The sequence below is a fragment of the Muntiacus reevesi genome, chromosome 5 (assembly GCF_963930625.1).
Source record: "Muntiacus reevesi chromosome 5, mMunRee1.1, whole genome shotgun sequence".
Taxonomy (NCBI): domain Eukaryota; kingdom Metazoa; phylum Chordata; class Mammalia; order Artiodactyla; family Cervidae; genus Muntiacus; species Muntiacus reevesi.
Genome location: NC_089253.1, coordinates 55046156 through 55064980, shown reverse-complemented (window position 1 = coordinate 55064980; position 18825 = coordinate 55046156). Strand labels below are relative to the sequence as shown.

The 18825-nt window shown below is 35.7% G+C and overlaps 1 protein-coding gene across 1 annotated transcript in view; it reads right to left on the bottom strand.

The window, feature by feature from the left end:
- KCNT2 (potassium sodium-activated channel subfamily T member 2) overlaps nucleotides 1–18825 on the bottom strand; it is a 422637-nt gene that overhangs the window by 171456 nt on the left and 232356 nt on the right. Inside the window, exon 13 of the mRNA XM_065936707.1 lies at nucleotides 18398–18506. Within this exon, the coding sequence (XP_065792779.1) occupies nucleotides 18398–18506 (109 nt within the window). The remainder of the gene's footprint in view (nucleotides 1–18397; nucleotides 18507–18825) is intronic.

The window sequence follows — 18825 nt, the reverse complement described above, 5'->3', positions numbered from 1 at the left end:
GATCAGTGGTAAAGAGCCCACCTGCAATGCAAGAGACCCGGGTTCGACCCTGGGTCAGGAAGATCCCCTGGAGAAGGAAATGGCAACGCACCCCAATATTCTTGTCTGGGAGATCCCATGGACAGAGGAGCCTGGTGGGCTACAGTCCATGGGGTCACAAAGAGTCGGACACGGCTTAGTGACTAAACAACAACAATGAATTCATATACAGACCACATCTCATATATTTTGTGTATCCTCATATGGCTAGACATTTTATTTCTTTTTATATCTATTCTTATAATAAATAAAATTGCAAAGGATGAATTTTTATTTAGCTGTTGTGTTCAAGACTGACGGACACGGTGGGGAGAAACAGAAGTAAGATGTATGGACAGAGTAACATGGAAACGTGTATATTACCATATGTAAAATACTTAGCCAATGGGAATTTGTTGTGTGATTCAGGGAACTCAAACTGGGGTTCTGTAACAACCTCGAGGGGTCCGATGGGGAGGGAGGTGGGAAGAGGCTCAAGTGGGAGGGGATATATGTGTATCTATGGTGGATTCATGTTGATGTTTGGCAGAAACAAGCAAATGTTGTAGAGCAATTATCCTTCAATTAAAAATAAGTGAGTTTAATTATTTTAAAAAAAGAAAAAAAGTATTTTGTGAAGATCATATTATTTCCTCGTGAAACCTTCATGTAATTGTGCAAACAGATGTTAGCTGATGCAGCCATCCTTTTTGGATTTCTGCATGTGCGTTCTTTTGCTACTTTATACAATACTCTCATAGCAAGCATTTCTCCATATTATCTCCAGAGCAGCATTCTATGGAGACACGTTTTAATGACACTGCTATAAAAAATGAATGCTGCATAAAAAATTACAGGGGTCTAGATCTAGATTTCTGTTGCTCTTCTCTTGTATCACTCCTCCTGCAGAATTCACTGTTACCATATCATGACAGAACATCACTTATATATTTAAAAGCTATTTGTGAAGTTTTCCTGACACAGAACCCCTGAAGCCCTTTAATTTTCCGGTTGATAAGAGCATTAGGAACATCCCTAGTTATTATGTTTTTCTCCAACCCAGTTCCTGACATGGAGCTCCTAGAACTTTTATAAATTCCTAAGATGCTTTTCAGAACTAGAAGCATCCTTTGTTCTGATAAGGTAACTCTGGGTGGGCTCCTGGGTGACTTTGGGATGGGACCAGTCACCAGAAAGACCAAATTGTGATTAGAAGTTTGAAATTTTCAATTCCAACCTCATCTTCCAGAGAGGGTACAGGGGCTAAAAGTGAAGTTAATAAATGGCCATGCTTTGGGGAGGAAACTTCCATAAAATACCAGTAGTCAGGAGTTTGGTGGGCTTCTTGGTTGGTGAACAAATATGTTGGGAAAGTGATGCACCCCAAATCCACAGGGACAGAAGGTCCTATGCTCAAGACCCTCCCAGATCTCGTTCTATTTACCTCATCATCTGAGGGGGGGCGGTCTTGTGGGTCTGAGCCATTACTCTGTGGGATCTGACACTATCATTGAATAGACGTGAGTGGGTGTTAAGTTGCTTCAGTCGTGTCCATCTGTTTGTGACCTCATGGCGGACTGTAGCCTGCCAGACCTCTCTGCCCATGGAGATTCTCCAGGCAAGAATACTGGAATGGGTTGCCGTCCCCTCCTCTGGGGATCTTCCAAACCCAGGGATAGAACCCACGTCTCTTATGTTTTCTGCATTGGCAGGCAGGTTCTTTACCACTAGGGTCGTCACTTGAACTGAGATGAATTTAGGACACCCAACTGGTGTTTCAGAGAATTGCTTTATGTGGAAGTAAAACACACACACACACACACACACACACACACATTTATGGACCAGAAGTGTCAGAAGTGAAGTGTTCAGTGTGATAAGTAAAGGAGGCTCACAGTAGAGAAACATGGGAGGAAATAACTGGGCTTTAGGGTTTTTTTTTTTTTTTCATTATTTTAATCATGTAAGATAAATGAATACCTAAGCAAACATGAATATATTCATTAACTGGGGCTTCCCAGGTGGCACAGTTGATAAAGAATCTGCCTGCCAATGCAGGAGACCTGGGTTTCCTCTCTGGGTCAGTAAGATCCCCTGGAGAAGGGGATAGCAACCCACTCCAGTATTCTTGCCTGGAGAATCCCATGGATGCAGGAGCCTGGTGGGCTACAGTCCATGGGGTTGCACAGAGTCAGACATGACTGAGCGACTTACACTTTCACTTCTCTTATTTGCATTCTGCATTTCTCATGGAGTGATTAATATTTTGTTATCTAGTTAAAATTTTATACCTTTCCTTAAAGCTTTCATTAGCCTCTTACTGCTTCTCCAACAGCATTCTAACTGTTTAGTAAAGCTTAATTAACAATCCCACACACAATACACACCCATGAGTGTGTGCAAGTATGTTCTCACACAGTACGACCTGAGAGGATGTTAGATTACATAAGCATTCCATTATAATATCTGCTCTCTCCACTTGGCAATACTAGTATTAGGATCTCATCTTGGGGTTAAAATTGTGCTTTATGAGATTTTTCTGTAAAGAAGTAACTATTCCAGCGATGGGGATAATATATCAAATTACAAAAACTTTCTAAATTAGAACATGATTGGGATCCTGAGTTTTCATGTTCAGGGATTGTGGAAAGGCTCACGGAGGAGGATTCCAAGGTTGTAACTCAAGGTCTCTGTAGAAAGAATAAGCTCAACTCAAGTGCTATTCTTGGAAGGAAAGCAAATGCACATTCTGGTTATTAAAGAGTTGTTTGTTGCTGTTCAGTCACTAAGTCATGTTCAACTCTGTGATCCCATGGACTGTGGCCCACCAGGTTCTTCTGTCCATGGGATTTCTCAGGCAAGAATACGGGAAAAATGGGTTGCTATTTCCTTCTCCAGCAGATCTTCCTGACCCAGAGAGAGAATCTGTGTCTCCTGTATTAGCCAGAGCATTCTTAACCACTGAACCACTAGGAAAGCCCTCTTAAAGGGTTAGAGGTAAAGGAAATTAGAAAATCTGCCTTTGGAATAGACAGCTAGTACATCTTAGGCTTCTGAGGAGGCTCGGTGTTAAAGAATCTGCCTGCCAATACAGGAGATGTGGGTTTGATCCCTGGGTTGGAAAGATCCTCTGGAAAAGGATATGGCAACTCTCTCTAGTATTCTTGCCTGGAGAATCCCACGTGGGTACAGAGGAGCCTGGCAGGCTACAATCCATGGGTTCAATAAAGAGTCAGACAACGTGAAACACATGCACACACCCCTGGTGTACCATGACTTCCTGGAATAATTTGTTGCTCACAATATGACCCAATAAAAGTGTTTTTAATAAGTAAATAAGAATAAAAGAATATGTACCCGGTCTTCTATACAAAACATTCAGAACAAGAAACTACTTTACAGATTGAGAATTCTATGTTTAGGATATGATAGAATATGCCTGGCACTATCCTAATACAGAAGAAAAACACTTCTCTGATTTTCAAAACTATGAAACTGAGTCTTTGAGAGATATACAACTATAAGAAAACTGATGGACTAAAAGCATAAAGATGCTTTGACTTAATTAAATTATAAATGGTCCACAAGAAAATGGCTTGAAATCCCTAATGGTCAGTAGCAACTACTCAAGCTCAAAGGGAACAAGCAGGAAATATGATTTGGTCCATATATTAAACTTGCAAAAGTCACAGAAACGAAAACCAAATATGTGATTGATATTTTATTAGGAGGAACAAAATACAGGAATGCATCTAACTTAAACATAATCTACACCAATGTAATTTTAAAAAATTTGATTGAGTGGGCCAAGGCTATATAAGAAGCTAACATTCCAAGAAGTTAGGTGATATCAAAGGTACATAGAAGTGCTTTGTACTATCCATACTATGCTTCTGTTAATCAAACATTACTCCTATAAAAAAATTGAAAAGCAAATGCAATAAAAAACAAAATATTGATTTCACCTCTTAGAGGTGAAAATGTTATCTTGTGCATGTAACAGGAATGTCATTCTTAGAAAAAAACATGCTTATGTAAAAGAGTGTGTGTGTGTTATTGTGTGTGTGTGTGTATATACACAGAGAGAAGATCAAGCAAATGTGGGAAAATGTTCACCACTGAATATAAATGCAGGGAACACAGATTTTCATTGTATAATTTTTACACTATGTATATTTGATTTTTTCAAAGTAAAAAACAGTGAGGAAAAACAAACAAACAAAAAATAAAGACTCCAAATTGTGATGAGGTTGATCATGGCCTTACGTCGGGTGGTTTCTGACAATCTTCACAGTAAGATAAAAAATCAGAAAAATTATTTCCATCTAAAAATGAAGAATTTTCAAAGTTTTGGTAATTCATCTTTTGAGACTTAAGAATTCAAAGCATTATGTTCTTAAGTAGGCTGTAAGAATAAAGTTTAACATGGTGTTTATGTGGGTGTGTATGGGAAATGAAGAAATTATTCAGCATGAAAATCTCACACCTCACCATTTGGTAAAAGCCAAGCCTTGCACATACATATGTTATTTAGAAACAGCTAAGATAATTTCCAATATTTATATTGCTTTGAAATATTTTTTTTTCCATTTTCCTTTTGGGAAGAAGAAATTGAGGCACTGGAGTATCTGGTGCTTCAGTAAAAAAATTGATGGTGGCTAAATTTTTAGTAAAATCATTTCCACAAGATGTGTGTGTGTGTGTGTGTGTGTGTGTGTATGTGATTTTAAACATATTATTTTTATAGTGGTAGCTATTCATGATTATCTACTATAAGAAAAATATGTTTATAAAGTATCATCAATAACATTGTTAAAAACAATTTTCTTTTTGCCTATTTTAACGTTTTTTGCAATTAAAATCTTTTTTTTTAAAATACCCCAGAGCTAACTCCTACAGCCCCAGTATCATGAATCATTCTTCTAGGCGTGCTTCAGCGGCAAAGGAGAATATTTTATTCACTCAACTCTTTACTACTACACTTTGATTCTTCCTTTCACTCATGAACTTAAACTCAAATCTGCTACTTAGACAATATCAGCATCAAAGCATGGGAAATAAAATTCATAGAAAATCCACTAATCATTTACAAATTGAGTTTTATGTTCCTATCTCCTACAAATTTATGTACAAACATTTACATTCTTGACTCCTACTTGTGCGTAAAATTTATCAACCTGATTTTTATGCCTTCTTATATTTGTTAAATGAAGTGGGAAATTTCCAGAGAACCCAGTAGTTGGAAGAAATTAGTTGATAAAGAAAAAGGAATTGAATGGTCACAGATGACGTAGCACTTTATTTGCAGGAGGGAGTCTTGAGTGGGAACATAAATCTAGCAATTAGTTTAGGCATGTAATAGGGGTTCTTCTCACACTGATTTTCTGAGTGGTTTCATCTGACTAGGAGACAAGTAGCAATGAGTTTAGATTCAACTGAAAAACTGAAGAGTATAGTTCATTCTTTAAGTTCATTCAAGGCTTTTTAGTTAAATGGTTCTTTTCCTAGTAAAGTACATTTCTTTTCTTGTCTGTTTATTTTGTTTTGTGTGTGTGTGTTTAAATGAGTTTGGGAATGTACAGTGAATAAAAAGATTATATATATAAATATATATATATATATATATTTTGATTAAAACATGGGCTACAGAAACACATCTGATACCTGAATCACTATAACGTTTTGCCTTTTTCATCACAATTTTGTCACTAGGGAGATGCAATTTACGAAGGGCTTAACAATGTGGAGGCATAATCTTTTTTCCAGGTAATTTCAGATCAGATATTTGACCTTGGAGAGGCTTTACTGGAATTGCTAGTCCCACAAGAGGCTCACAGAGAAGACAAGATGTTCTGAAACCACATATTTCTATTAGTCATAGCTAGGGAACACTGCCATTACCTCTTCCTATATTTCAGCACCAATTGCTACTTCTAAAAAAGAAGTGCATTGATAAAATTATTTCTCACAGGAAAAAAGATTTAACATAACCAAAGCTATATTACCACTCAATTTTTCATCTACAGAGGTTGACAAAAAAAATCCACTAGAGTCGTTTTAAAAATAATGATGTTGTAATAGAATGCTGTCATCAATATACTGAAAGGAGGAAACAATTGACTTTAGGCTGACATCAGAGGTGTGAAGATGCTGCTGCCTACTATAACACACAAATGACAATCGTTATAGCAAACACGATAGGAATATGAGAGCAGCAATAAGCTTAGAGATACAATTTGTAAATGCTAAGGAAGAAGCAGAAAAGGAGAGTTTTAACAGATCCTAAGTAAAACGTGATAATGGAATGGACAAGGGTTGTGTCAGTGGATAAGTCTGAGATATTCAGGAAGCGTAACCTTTCCAGCACCTGATGGACTGGATACAAAGAATAGAAGAGTGGATTTTGCATTGATTTGTGGCTTGTGTTCTAAGTATATGCTGCTGGGAAGAATGTGGAGAAACAGACTCTAGATATCTTAATTTTGAGATAGTTATGAGAAACCTAATAGGAGATACTATTTAGTTAGTGGAACAATACAGGAGCTCATAGTGGATATTCAGAGGGGAACTATCCGTTCAATTTTGGAAATCATAAACGGATGAGCTCCCTAATAAAAAGACATTCTAGGAAAAAAAAAATCATCTTTTGAATTTTCTTGTAGAGAATCTTATGTAAATAGTATGATTTCATTTCTCTTTTTCCAATGCTTATTCCTTCTATTTACTTTCATAGCCTTACTGCACTCATCAGGATTTCTAGGACAACACTGAGTACATGTGTTTTTGGTATGCACCCTTGTTTGTACCTAATTTTAAAGAAGGACTCTCAATATATGATCATTAAATGTTTGTTTGCCTCTAGGTTATTTTATAGATAAGTTGCCATAGGTTAAGAAGTTCCTACTTGTAGCTTCTTAGCATTTTTTAAATTTCCTTTTTAAAAAATCTTGACTGAATGTTTAATTCTCTCTCAAATGCTTATTTTTTTTTTTTTTTTTGTATCCACTGAAGCCATAATATTATTTCTCCTTTAAAATGATGGTCTATTTCTAGAATAATTTCAACCTGGTGACACTATATTATTTTTTAATATACTACTTTGACTTGCTAATATATTTTCTATAATTTTTCAACTATGCTAATCAATCAAATTTTTCTCTAATTATCATTTCCCATAATATGCTTAATAAGTTATGATTCAAGTTTGTATAATCCTGTAAAATGAGTTAAGGACATATTTTTCTTTTTCCATTTTCTGGAAAATATGTGAAAACTGAAAATGATGTGACTGGAAAAGGTCAGCTTTCATTCCAATCCCAAAGAAAGGCAGTGCCAAAGAATGCTCAAACGATGGCACGCTTGCACTCATCTCACACACTAGCAAACTAATGTTCAAAATTCCCCAAGCCAGTACCCGAACCGTGAATTTCCAGATGTTCAGGCTGGATTTAGAAAAGGCAGAGCAACCAGAGATTAAATTGCCAACATCCATTGGATCATTGGAAAAGCAAGAGTTTCAGAAAAACATCTACTTCTGCTTTATTGACTATGCCAAAGCCTTTGATTGTGTGGATCACAACAAACTGAAAAATTCTGAAAGAGATGGGAATATCAGACTACCTGATCTGCCTTCTGAGAAACCTGTATGCAGGTTAGGAAGCAACAGTTAGAACTGGACATGGAACAACAGACTGGTTCCAAATTGGGAAAGGAGCACATCAAGGCTGTATATTGTCACCCTGCTTGTTTAACTTATATGCAGAGTACATCATGAGAAACGCTGGACTGGATAAAGCACACGGTAGAATCAAGATTGCCAGAAGAAATATCAATAACCTCAGATATGCAGATGAAACCACCTTATGGCAGAAAGTGAAGAATAATTAAAGAGCCTCTTGATGAAAGTGAAAGAGGAGAATGAAAAAGTTGGCTTAAAGCTCAACATTCAGAAAACTAAGATCATGGTATCTGGTCCCATCACTTCATGGTAAATAGATGGGGAAGCAAGGAAAACAGTGAGAGACTTTATTATTTGGGGCTCCAAAATCACTGAAGATGGTGACTGCAACCATGAAATTAAAAGATGTTTGCTCCTTGGAAGAAAATTTGACTAACCTAGACAACATATTAAAAAACAGAGATATTACTTTGCCAACAAAGGTCCATCTAGTCAAAGCTATGGTTTTCCAGTAGTCATGTATGGATGGGAGAAGGCAATGGCAATCTACTCCAGTACTCTTGCCTGGAGAATCTCAGGGACAGAGGAGCCTGGTGGGCTGCCGTCTATGGGGTCACACAGAGTTGGACACGACTGACACGATTTAGCAGCAGCAGTAGCATGTATGGATGTGAGAGTTGGACTATAAAGAAAGCTGAATGCTGAAGAATTGATACTCTTGAACTGTGGTGTTGGAAAAGGCTCTTGAGAGTTCCTTGGACTGGACTGCAAGGAGATGCAAGCAGTCCATCCTAAACAAAATCAGTCCTGATTATTCATTGGAACGATGGATGCTAAATATTTTGGCTACCTGATGCAAAGAACTGACTCATTTGAAAAGACCCTGATGCTGGGAAGGATTGAAGGTGGGAGGAGAAGGGGGTGCCAGAGGATGAGACGGTTGGATGGCATCACTGACAGGATGACATCAATGGACAGGAGTCTGAGTAAACTCCAGGAGTTGGTGATGGACAGGGAGGCATGGCATGCTGCAGTCCATGAGGCTGCAGAGAGTTGCACACGACGGAGCCACTGAAATAAACTGAACTGAACTGAATAAACTCTTTGTAAAGCTTCATGGAAAACCCTTAGTTTTCCTGGACACAATGATAATACAGAATTGTTAAGAGAATGAGACATTGGTACTCAAGATTTATGATAATCATCAATTTGATAAATACTAATTACTAATGGCTGATATTTTTGGAGTATTTTTTTTTTAGTCATAACAATCCTAAGATATAGTTTCTCTTATTACCCTCACTGTACATATTGAAAAACTCTAGCTTGGGAGGTTGAGAAATCTGACATCATACAGTCCTTATACAGTAGAAGAAAAATTTGACTGAAGTCAGTCTCATTCCAGAATTTGCAATATTTATCTTTTCACTTTGACAAATTTATTATAAAAAGGGACAAACTGCTGAAGGATTTTCTCTTTAAACCAGTTTGAATTTATTTTCTTCTTGGAAATTTATGGTGATTAAACAAATTATCTGTGAAGAATATTTTTATTCTACTTGACTCTCATTACAATTTGTACTTGGGTTTATATTCAAAAATCTTTTATTGTAACTCTTATTCTGGGTAGGATTTTGTTCTTTCTAACTCTAGGCTCACTATTTAACTTCATCCCTTGTTGATATGAGTAAGAGCATATATTTCCTGTTGCTGAAATCATGTCCATATGGAATTTCCTTCTGTGAATCTGATCAAAGTGTAGATGCTAATTGCATTTATAATTAAAGCTACAATAATTCATATAATAACTCATTTAAATATAGTGCAACAGTTCCCTAATATAATGAATACCCAGAATCATTTTGTTCAGGGGAGAGTGATCCACAAATTACACAATTGATATATCAGTGTAAAGTACTAGCTGCTAGGTTACTAAATTGTTTTTGCTTTCTAATAGTTTCTATGCATATAAGTTGAATTTTGAAGTTTCTGTCTTTCACATTTTAAAAACATGGATTTACTTCTGAAAAATACATCAATGATTGTCAGGGTATGAGTTCCACAATTTAAGGGAATTGAAGGTAATTAAATAAGTGGAAATAAAAATATGCTTTATATCTTGTGCTAATTAGAATCATGCCATTTAATACTTGTGAAACTACAAGGACAAAATATAATCAATAACAAGTAAATATGTTTTAAGATTAAAATGAATATTATTACAAACAGTATTCATTATCTATTGCTATATAACAAATGACTCCAAAACTTATTGACTTAAACATTTCATTTCTCTAAATTCTGTGGGTCAGCTTGATTTCTGTGGATTGCCTGATAGGTGAGTTGGGAGCATCAACAGATGCCAAAAATGAAAAACATTGAGATAAAGTATTGGGATAGAATTTTAAAACAATCCATTCATTTCAATGGACCTATTGAGATAACAGCAAAATAATAACTTCAAAGAGAATGAGTGGTTGATGGGTGAGTTGGGAACCAGTGAGGTGGGGTGCCTGGGATGAATAATTCTCACTTTCCAAGGGATGTTTCATCCTTGGAAAGAATGAATCAGATTCTTCACATAGAGTCTCTGGGCCAAGTTCCAACGAACGGCAAGCAGAGGCTGGATGGCCTTTGTTTCTAAAGTCACACAATATATTAACAGCTTTTGTCACAGTGCATTGGTCAAAGCAAGTGACTAGACAGCCCATATTCAAAGGGTGGGGAAGTACACTGTGCCTCCTCGTGGAAGAAGGTGAAATGTGGAATCATGATGGGCCACAGACACAGGGGGCATGGCCCACTGGAGGCCATTATTTTAACAATTTACACCACCAACTCAATGACAGTTTGATGCAATGTCTTTTGAAAGGTTAAGTCCATAACTGCTTTAACCTCATGCTGAAATATAAAACATATTATATTTGGTTTGAGAGTCTCATATATCAACTCAAACTGCTTTTTATGGCATTTTAATGAAATCAGGGTGCTTTTATCTTTTCATAATATAAAAAGAGTGCCTCCAAGATAGTGTAAGCTCACTACATAAAAGAATGAAGATATTATTAAAAGGAATTTCAGCAGATGCCATAAGTGAGAAATACTGAGATACACTATTGGCATAGAATTTTGAAACAGTCCATTCATTTCAATGGATTTATTTAAATAACAGCAAAATAAGAATTTTTTCAAAATTCAAAGTCTTTGTAATTTTTTGTTTGTAAAAATAGGCTATTTTGATAGTGAGTTTGGTCTGTTTGTAAGCACATCAATGGCTTGCTAAAGAGAAAAACTAAAATCTGCTCTGAATTTCAGTTATAGTATATTCAAAAGAACAACTTGTCTTCTCAAACTACATGTTGTTTTAAGATTCACATTCAATATCCATTTATTGCACATGTAATGTGTCTCAGATACAACTTATTTCATCATTACTGCTAATTTTAACCAACGAAAAGACTTAATATTATTATGGCTACTTAACAGAAGAAAAATATAGGAGCCAAACTACTAATCTGCTGAGCTAAAGTGTACATGGTGGCACTCAAATTTAATTTCATATTTTAGGAACCTTCATTAGTTCTGTGTCCACTGCTACCTTCCTAAAATTTTATCATATCAAGTCATTATTAGGTATGAAAACTTTGCAAAAATACTCCTTTTCCTAAATAATAATAAAAATAAGGCAGCTTAGTTACAAAGACTTTTTAAATAAATAATTGGCATTTCCTGAATGTTAATAGCACATGTTACTGGCACTAGCTGTAATACTTCACATGTGTTTTTCCATTTTATTAAAAAGTCTACAAAGGAGGTATTATTTTCTTTTTTCTTTTTTCCCAAAAGTTTCAGTTTTATTTGTCAGTTTAGTACAGAGCTAAGACACAAACTGGCTGTTTCCCAGAGTTAGAGGGGCAGTGGGGTAGATGGGAAGCAAGACCTCTTGGGCGCTGGGTCCCCCGGCAGCCTTCTTGGCTGGAGGCCATGCCTCAAACTCGAGCCCCTGCAAACCAAAGGCTATGTTGAAGGGGTTGATAGGTGTGGAACGATCAGCAATGAGGGTCGATTTTAGGCCCAGGATCTGGAGCAATTCCTTTGTTTTTTTTGCTGCCCTGTAAATAAACTCTTCAGTACCATTTTTCTAGATTTCATATATATATATATATATATATATATATATATATATATGCGTTAGAATACAATATTTATCTTTCTATGTCTTACTTCACTCTGTATAATAGGCTCTAGGTTCATCCACCTTATTAAAACTGACTCAAATGTGCTCCTTTTATGGCTGAGTAGTATTCCATTGTGTATATGTACTTCTTTATCCATTCATCTGTTGATGGATATCTAGGTTGCTTCCATGTTCTAGCTATTGTAAATAGTCCTGCACTGAATTATGTGATACATGTGTCTTTTTCAATTTTGGTTTCCTCAGGGTATATGCCTAGGAGTGGGATTGCTGGGTCATATGGTGGTTTTATTCCTAGTTTGTAAGGAATCTCTATACTGTCTTCCACAGTGGCTGTATCAATTTACATTCCCACAAACAGAGAAGAGCATTCCCTTTTCTTCACACCCTCTCCAGCATTTATTGTTTGTAGAATTTTTGATGATGGCCATTCTGACTAGTGTGAGGTGATACCTCATTGTAGGTATGATTTGCATTTCTCTTAATGATGAGCGATGTTGAGCATCTTTTCACGTGTTTGTTATCCATCTGTATGTCTTCTTTGGAGAAATGTTTATTTAGGTCTTTTCCCCACTTTTTGACTGGGTTCTTTGTTTTCCTGGTATTCAGTTGTATGAGTTGCTTGTATATTTTAGAAATTAATCCTCTGTTGTTTCATTTGCTATATTTTCTGCCATTCTGAGGGATGTCTTTTCAACTTGCTTATAGTTTCCTTTGCTGTGCAAAAGCTTTTAAGTTTAACCAGGTCCCACTTGTTTACTTTTGTTTTTATTTCCATTACTCTAGGAAATGGGTCATAGAGGATCTTGCTTTGATTTATGTCATAGAATATTCTGCCTATGTTTTCCTCTAAGAGTTTTATAGTTTCTGGTTTTACATTTAGGTCTTTAATCCATTTTGAGTTCATCTTTGTGTATGGTGTTAGGAAGTGTTCTAATTTCAGTCTTTTACATGAAGCTGTCCAGTTTTCCCAGCATCATTTATTGAAGAGGCTGTCTTTGCCCTATTGTATATTCTTGCCTCCTTTGTAGAAAATATGGCACCATAGGTGTATGGGTTTATTTCTGGGCTTTCTCGCTTCTTCCATAGGTATATCATTCTGTTTTTTTGCCAGTAACATACTGTCATGATGACTGTAGCTTTGTAGTATAATCTGAAATCAGGAAGCTTGATTCCTCCAGCTCCATTCTTCTTTCTCAAGACTGCTTTGGCTCTTTGGGATCTTTTGTGTTTCCATATCAATGTGAAACTTTTTGTTCTACTTCTGTGAAAATGCCATTGGTAATGTGACAGGGATCACATTGAATCTGCAGATTGCATTTGGTAGTATAGTCATTTTCACAATATTGATTCTTTCTACCCAGCAACATGGAATATCTCTTCATCTGTTGATGCCACCTTTGATTTCTTTCATTAGTGTTTTATAATTTTCTGTGTACAGTTCTTTTGTCTCCTTAGGTAAGTTTATTCCTGGATATTTAATTCTTCTTCTTGTAATGGTGAGTGAGATTGATTCCTTAATTTCTCTTTCTGATTTTTCATTCATAGTATATAGAAATGAAAGTGATTTTTGTGTATTGATTTTGTACCCTGAAGCTTTGCTAAATTCACTGGTTAGTTCTAGCAATTTTCTGATACTATCTTTAGGGTTTTTTATGTACAGTATCATGTCATCTGCAAACAGTGAGAGCATTATTTCTTTTTTTCCTATCTTGATTTTTTAAATTTCTTTTTCTTCTATGATTGCTGTAGCTAAGACTTCCAAAACTATGTTGAATAATAGTGGTGAAAGTGGACACCCTTGTCTTGTTCTTGATCTTAGGGGAAATGTTTTCAGTTTTTCACCATTGAGAATAATGTTTGCTGTAGGCTTGTCATATATGGCCTTTACTATGTTGAGGTGGGTTCCTTCCTTCTATGCCCATTTTTTAAAGAGTTTTAATCATAAATGGATGCTGAATTTTGTCAAAGGCTTTTTCTGCATCTATTGAGATTATCATATGGTTTTTACCTTTCAGTTTGTTAATATGGCATATCACATTGATTGATTTGTTTATATTGAAGAATCCTTACACCCCTGGAATAAACCCAAATTGATCATGGTGTTTGAGTTTTTTGATGTGTTGCTAAATTCTGTTTGCCAAAATATGGTTGAGGATTTTTGCATCTATGTTCATCAGTGATATTGGTCTGTAGTTTTCTTTTTTTATGTTGTTTTGGTATCAGGGTGATGGCGATCTTGTAGAATCAGTCTGGAAGTGTTCCTTCCTCTGTAATTTTTTGAAAGAGTTTTAGAAGGAAAGGGCTTAATTCTTCTCTAAATGTTTGATAGAATTCTCCTGTGAAGCCATCTGGTCCTGGGCTTTTGTTTTTGGGGAGATTTTTTATCAAAGTTTCAAGTTCAGTGCTTGTATTGAGTTGTTCATAATTTCTACTTTTTCCTGGTTCAGTCTTGAAAGATTGAACTTTACTGAGAATCTCTCCATTTCTTCCAGGTTATCCACTTTATTGCCATATACTTGTTCATAATAGGTTCTTATAATCCTTTGTATTTCTGCATTGTCTGCTGTAACCTCCCCTTTTTAATTTTTAATTTTGTTGATTTGGTTCTTCTCTCTTTTTTTCTTGATGAGTCTGGCTAAACATTTGCCAATTTTGTTTATCTTCTCTAAGAACCAGCCTTTAGTTTTATTAATCTTTACTATTGTGTCCTTCATTTCTTTTTTCACTTATTTCTGCTCAGATATTTATGATTTCTCTCCTTCTACTAATTTTGTTGTTTTTTTTGCAGGGGGGGGGGTTGTTGCTCTTTTTGCAGTAGTTTTAGGTGCCTATTCAATGTTTTTCTTATTTCATGAGGTAGGACTGTATTGCTATAAACTTCCTTCTTAGAACTGCTTTTGCTGCATCCCATAGGTTTTGAGTTGTATTTTCATTGTCATTTGTTTCTAGAAAATTTTTCATTTACTGTTTGATTTTTTTCAGTAACCTATTGGTTATTTAGAAACGTGTTGTTTACTCCCCATGTGTTTGTGTTTCTTACAGTTTTTTTTCTTTCTTTCTTTCTTTCTTCCTTGTAATTGATGTCTAGTCTCATAGCATTGTGGTCAGAGAAGATGCTTGATACAATTTCAATTTTCTTAAATTTACTGAGGTTTGATTTGTGATCCAAGATGTGGTCTATCCTGGAAAATGTTCCATGTGCCCTTGAGAAGAAGGTGTATTGTTCTGCATTTGGATTGAAGATACTGAAGATATCCATGAGATCCATTTCATCTAATGTATCTTTTAAGACTTGTGTTTCCTTATTAATTTTCTGTTTTGATGATCTGTCCATTGGTGTGAGTGGGGTGTTAAAGTCTCCTACTAATATTGTGTTACTGTCAATTTCTCCTTTAATGTCTGTTAGTTTGTCTTATGTATTGAGGTGCTCCTATGTTGGGTGCATAGATATTTACATTTCTTAATCGTTTGGGGTTGATTTTGTAGATCTTTTTCTACTCTTATATTTCTTGACCTGTACAAAGTCCTTTTAACATTTATATAAACCTGGTTTGGTGGTACTGAATTCTAACTTTTTTTTGTCTGTAAAGCTTTTAATTTCTCCACCAATTTTGACTTAAATCCTTGCCAGGTACAGTAATCTTGGTTGTAGATTTTTCCCTTTCAATACTTTAAATATATCCTGCCATTTCCTTCAGCCTGCAGATTTTCTGCTGAAAGATCAGCTGTTAAGCATATGGGATTTCCCTTGTATGTTACTTGTTGCTTCTCCCTTGATGCTTTTAATATTCTTTATGTGTGCTTAGTCTTTCTCAGTTTGATTAGTATGTGTCTTGGCATGTTTCTCCTTGGGTTTATCCTGTACGGGACTCTTTGCACCTCTTATAGTTACTTGATTGACTATTTCCTTTTCCATGTTGGGGAACTTTTCAACTATAATCTCTTCAAAAAATTTCTCATACCCTTTCTTTTCTCTTCTTCTTCTGGGACCCTTATAAATCAAATGCTGGTATGTTTGATATTGTCCCAGAAGTCTCTGAGACTATGCTCAGTTCTTTTCTTTTTTTTTTTTTTTTACTTTATTCTGCTCTTCAGAAGTTAATTCCACCACTATATCTTCCAGCTTACTGATTCATTCTTCTGCTTCAGATATTCTGCTATTGATACCTTTTAGAGTATTTTTAATTTCAATAATTGTGTTGTTTGTCTCTATATGTTTATTTTTTAATTCTTCTAGGTCTTTGTTAATTGATTCTTGCATTTTCTCCATTCTGTTTTCAAGGTTTTTGATCATCTTTACTATCATCATTCTGAATTCTTTTTCAGGTAGTTTGCCTATTCCCTCTTCATTTATTTGGACTTCTGTGTTTCTAGTTTGCTCCTTCATTTGTGTAGTATTTCTTTGCTTTTTCATTATTATTATTATTATTATTTTGAAGTGTATTGTGTTTGAGGTCTCCTTTGCCCCAGGCTTCAAGTTCAAATTCTTTCTTCCTTTTGGTTTCTGACCTCCTAATATTGGTCCCAGTGTTTTGTGTAAGTTTTGCATAGGGTGAGATTTGTACTGAGCGTTTTTGTTTGTTTGTTTGTTTTTCCTCTGATGGGCAAGGCTGAGTGAGGTGGACATCCTGTCTGCTGATGATTGGGTTTGTATTTTTGTTTTGTTTGTTGTTTAGATGAGGCATCCTGCACAGGGTGCTACTGGTAGTGGGGTGATACCAGGTCTTACATTCAAGTGGTTTCCTTTGTGTGAGCTCTCAGTATTTGATACTCTCAAGGGTCAGTTCCCTGGTAGTGTAGGGTGCTGGAGTTAGTGCTCCCACTCCAAAGGCTCAGGGCTTGATCTCTGACAAGGATGAATTCAGCTGTAGGGTTGGAGGTACACTGACTGGATTAAATTTCTACAGCCTGGTTTCCTCCTGACATTTAATTTACACACTTTCCATCACAAGGTAAGAAGTGTGATGTCTGAAGTTCCAAATCACTGTTCTGTTCCCAGCTATGAGCACCTCCTCCTCTGCCGTCCACTGCCTGGTATTCCTCCCTCTCAGCTGGGCCAACTGTCTGGCTCCCACCACCAGAGCTACTCTGGCAAGAGGTCCGGGGTGCACCCTTGTCCTCCAGCAGACCTCTTCATCTTCCTCATCTTCCCTGCTCAGGCCTCCCCATCTTGTCTGTTTGCCCTGCCCACCCCTGGAAACCAGATGGGAGACCAGGACACTTCAGCTTCAGTGTGGGCCCACCCCCTGTTGTTTTTAATTTTTGATTTAGGAAACAGGTTTAAAGAAGCCCTGGTACCATCTAAAATCATTTACATGCTCAGAATCTCTGATGAGTTCTTTAAAAATATTCTTTAAAACAGATTCTAAAATGCCACCAAAGTTGAGAGTCATTGCTTTATTTCCGATACTTCTTTAGAAAAAAATGATGTCATTAGTAAGAAGACTAGAAGATGATTCAGAACAAATTAAATAGCAATAATTTCATGGTACTCTTCTCATTACTTTAAAACTTTTTAGTGTTTATAAGTGTTAGTCACTCAGTCATGTCTGACTCTTTGCGATCCTATGGACTGTGGACAGCCAAGCTCCATGATCCATAGACTTCTCAAGGCAAAAATAGTGGAGTGGACAACCATTCCCTTCTCCAGGGGGATCTTCCTGATCCAGGGATCGAATCTGGGTCTCCTGCATTGCAGGCAGATTCTTTACCATCTGAGCCACCAAGGAAGCCCAGTACTTATAAAATTTCATTTAAATATCATAAACTAATATAAGATGTATGAACACATCTTCTGAAGGAAATACATTTTGCAAATACTTACTTAAAATTATTTACTTTTTAAAGACTTTTGAAGTTTCAGACCATTAAGGTAAAGTTTTATTTTTTAAAAAAGGGTGCTTATATTTGAAAAAAAATTAGTTCCTCCAGAAACACTTAAGAAAAGATGCAATATCATTTTATTGTTCAGTTTTCTAATAGTTTAAAGCAGAATCTCATGTGGATAATTATTTTAAAAGCAGCACTTGTATGAAAAATTCACATGTATATTTTCTTTAATTGTTTTCAATATCTAACCTCAAATTAAATCTATTTAAGTTACCTGAATATATTATATTATTTTATTCTATGTTAAGTTTATATATATATAAAATAACCTATAGCAAAGTATTATCTATCTACATATTTATATATAACATTTGAAACTTGTGTCTATATTTCATACTCAACTACCAGAGATAATCTAATTAAGCTTACTAGGATGTTCAGCAAGTTCAGTTACCAAAATCACCAAGTTATATTAAAAAGTAAGGACTTACCACAAAGATACACATTTTAAAGTGAATTAATTCTCTTAAAACAAATAGATGATAAAAAATAAATCCTTCTGTTCTACAGAAACATGGATATAATAAATTACCACTAACTTCAGAAACATAACTCTTACAATGACAATAAGAATTTGAGGAAATTTAAAGGATCTCATTTGAGGTCAGACTTACCAGCAAATTTGATATGAAATTTATTTTCTGGCTTTAAGATCTGGACATACAAAGGGCAATTTGGAGCAAAATCTTTTACAGCCCATGCTCTTAAAATTGTTTGGTGATCCTGAAATGATAAAACCCAAAATATCATGAGATGAGTTGAAAGTGTTATAATATTAAGTAAAATTTGTCAATCAGTGTGTGAAATGGTCACATCTACAGTTTAAAGTTAAGCATATGAAAACATTCATTGAGATTTCTTACTATTAAAGATAAGATAACTTGCTATTTTTATGGTGGTGGTTTAGTCACTAAGTCATGTCTGATTCTTGCGATCCCATGAATTGTAGCCCCAGAGGTTCCCCTGTCTATGGGATTTTCTAGGCAAGAATACTGAAGTGGGTTGCAAATTCCTTCTCCAGGGGATCTTCCAGACCCAGGAA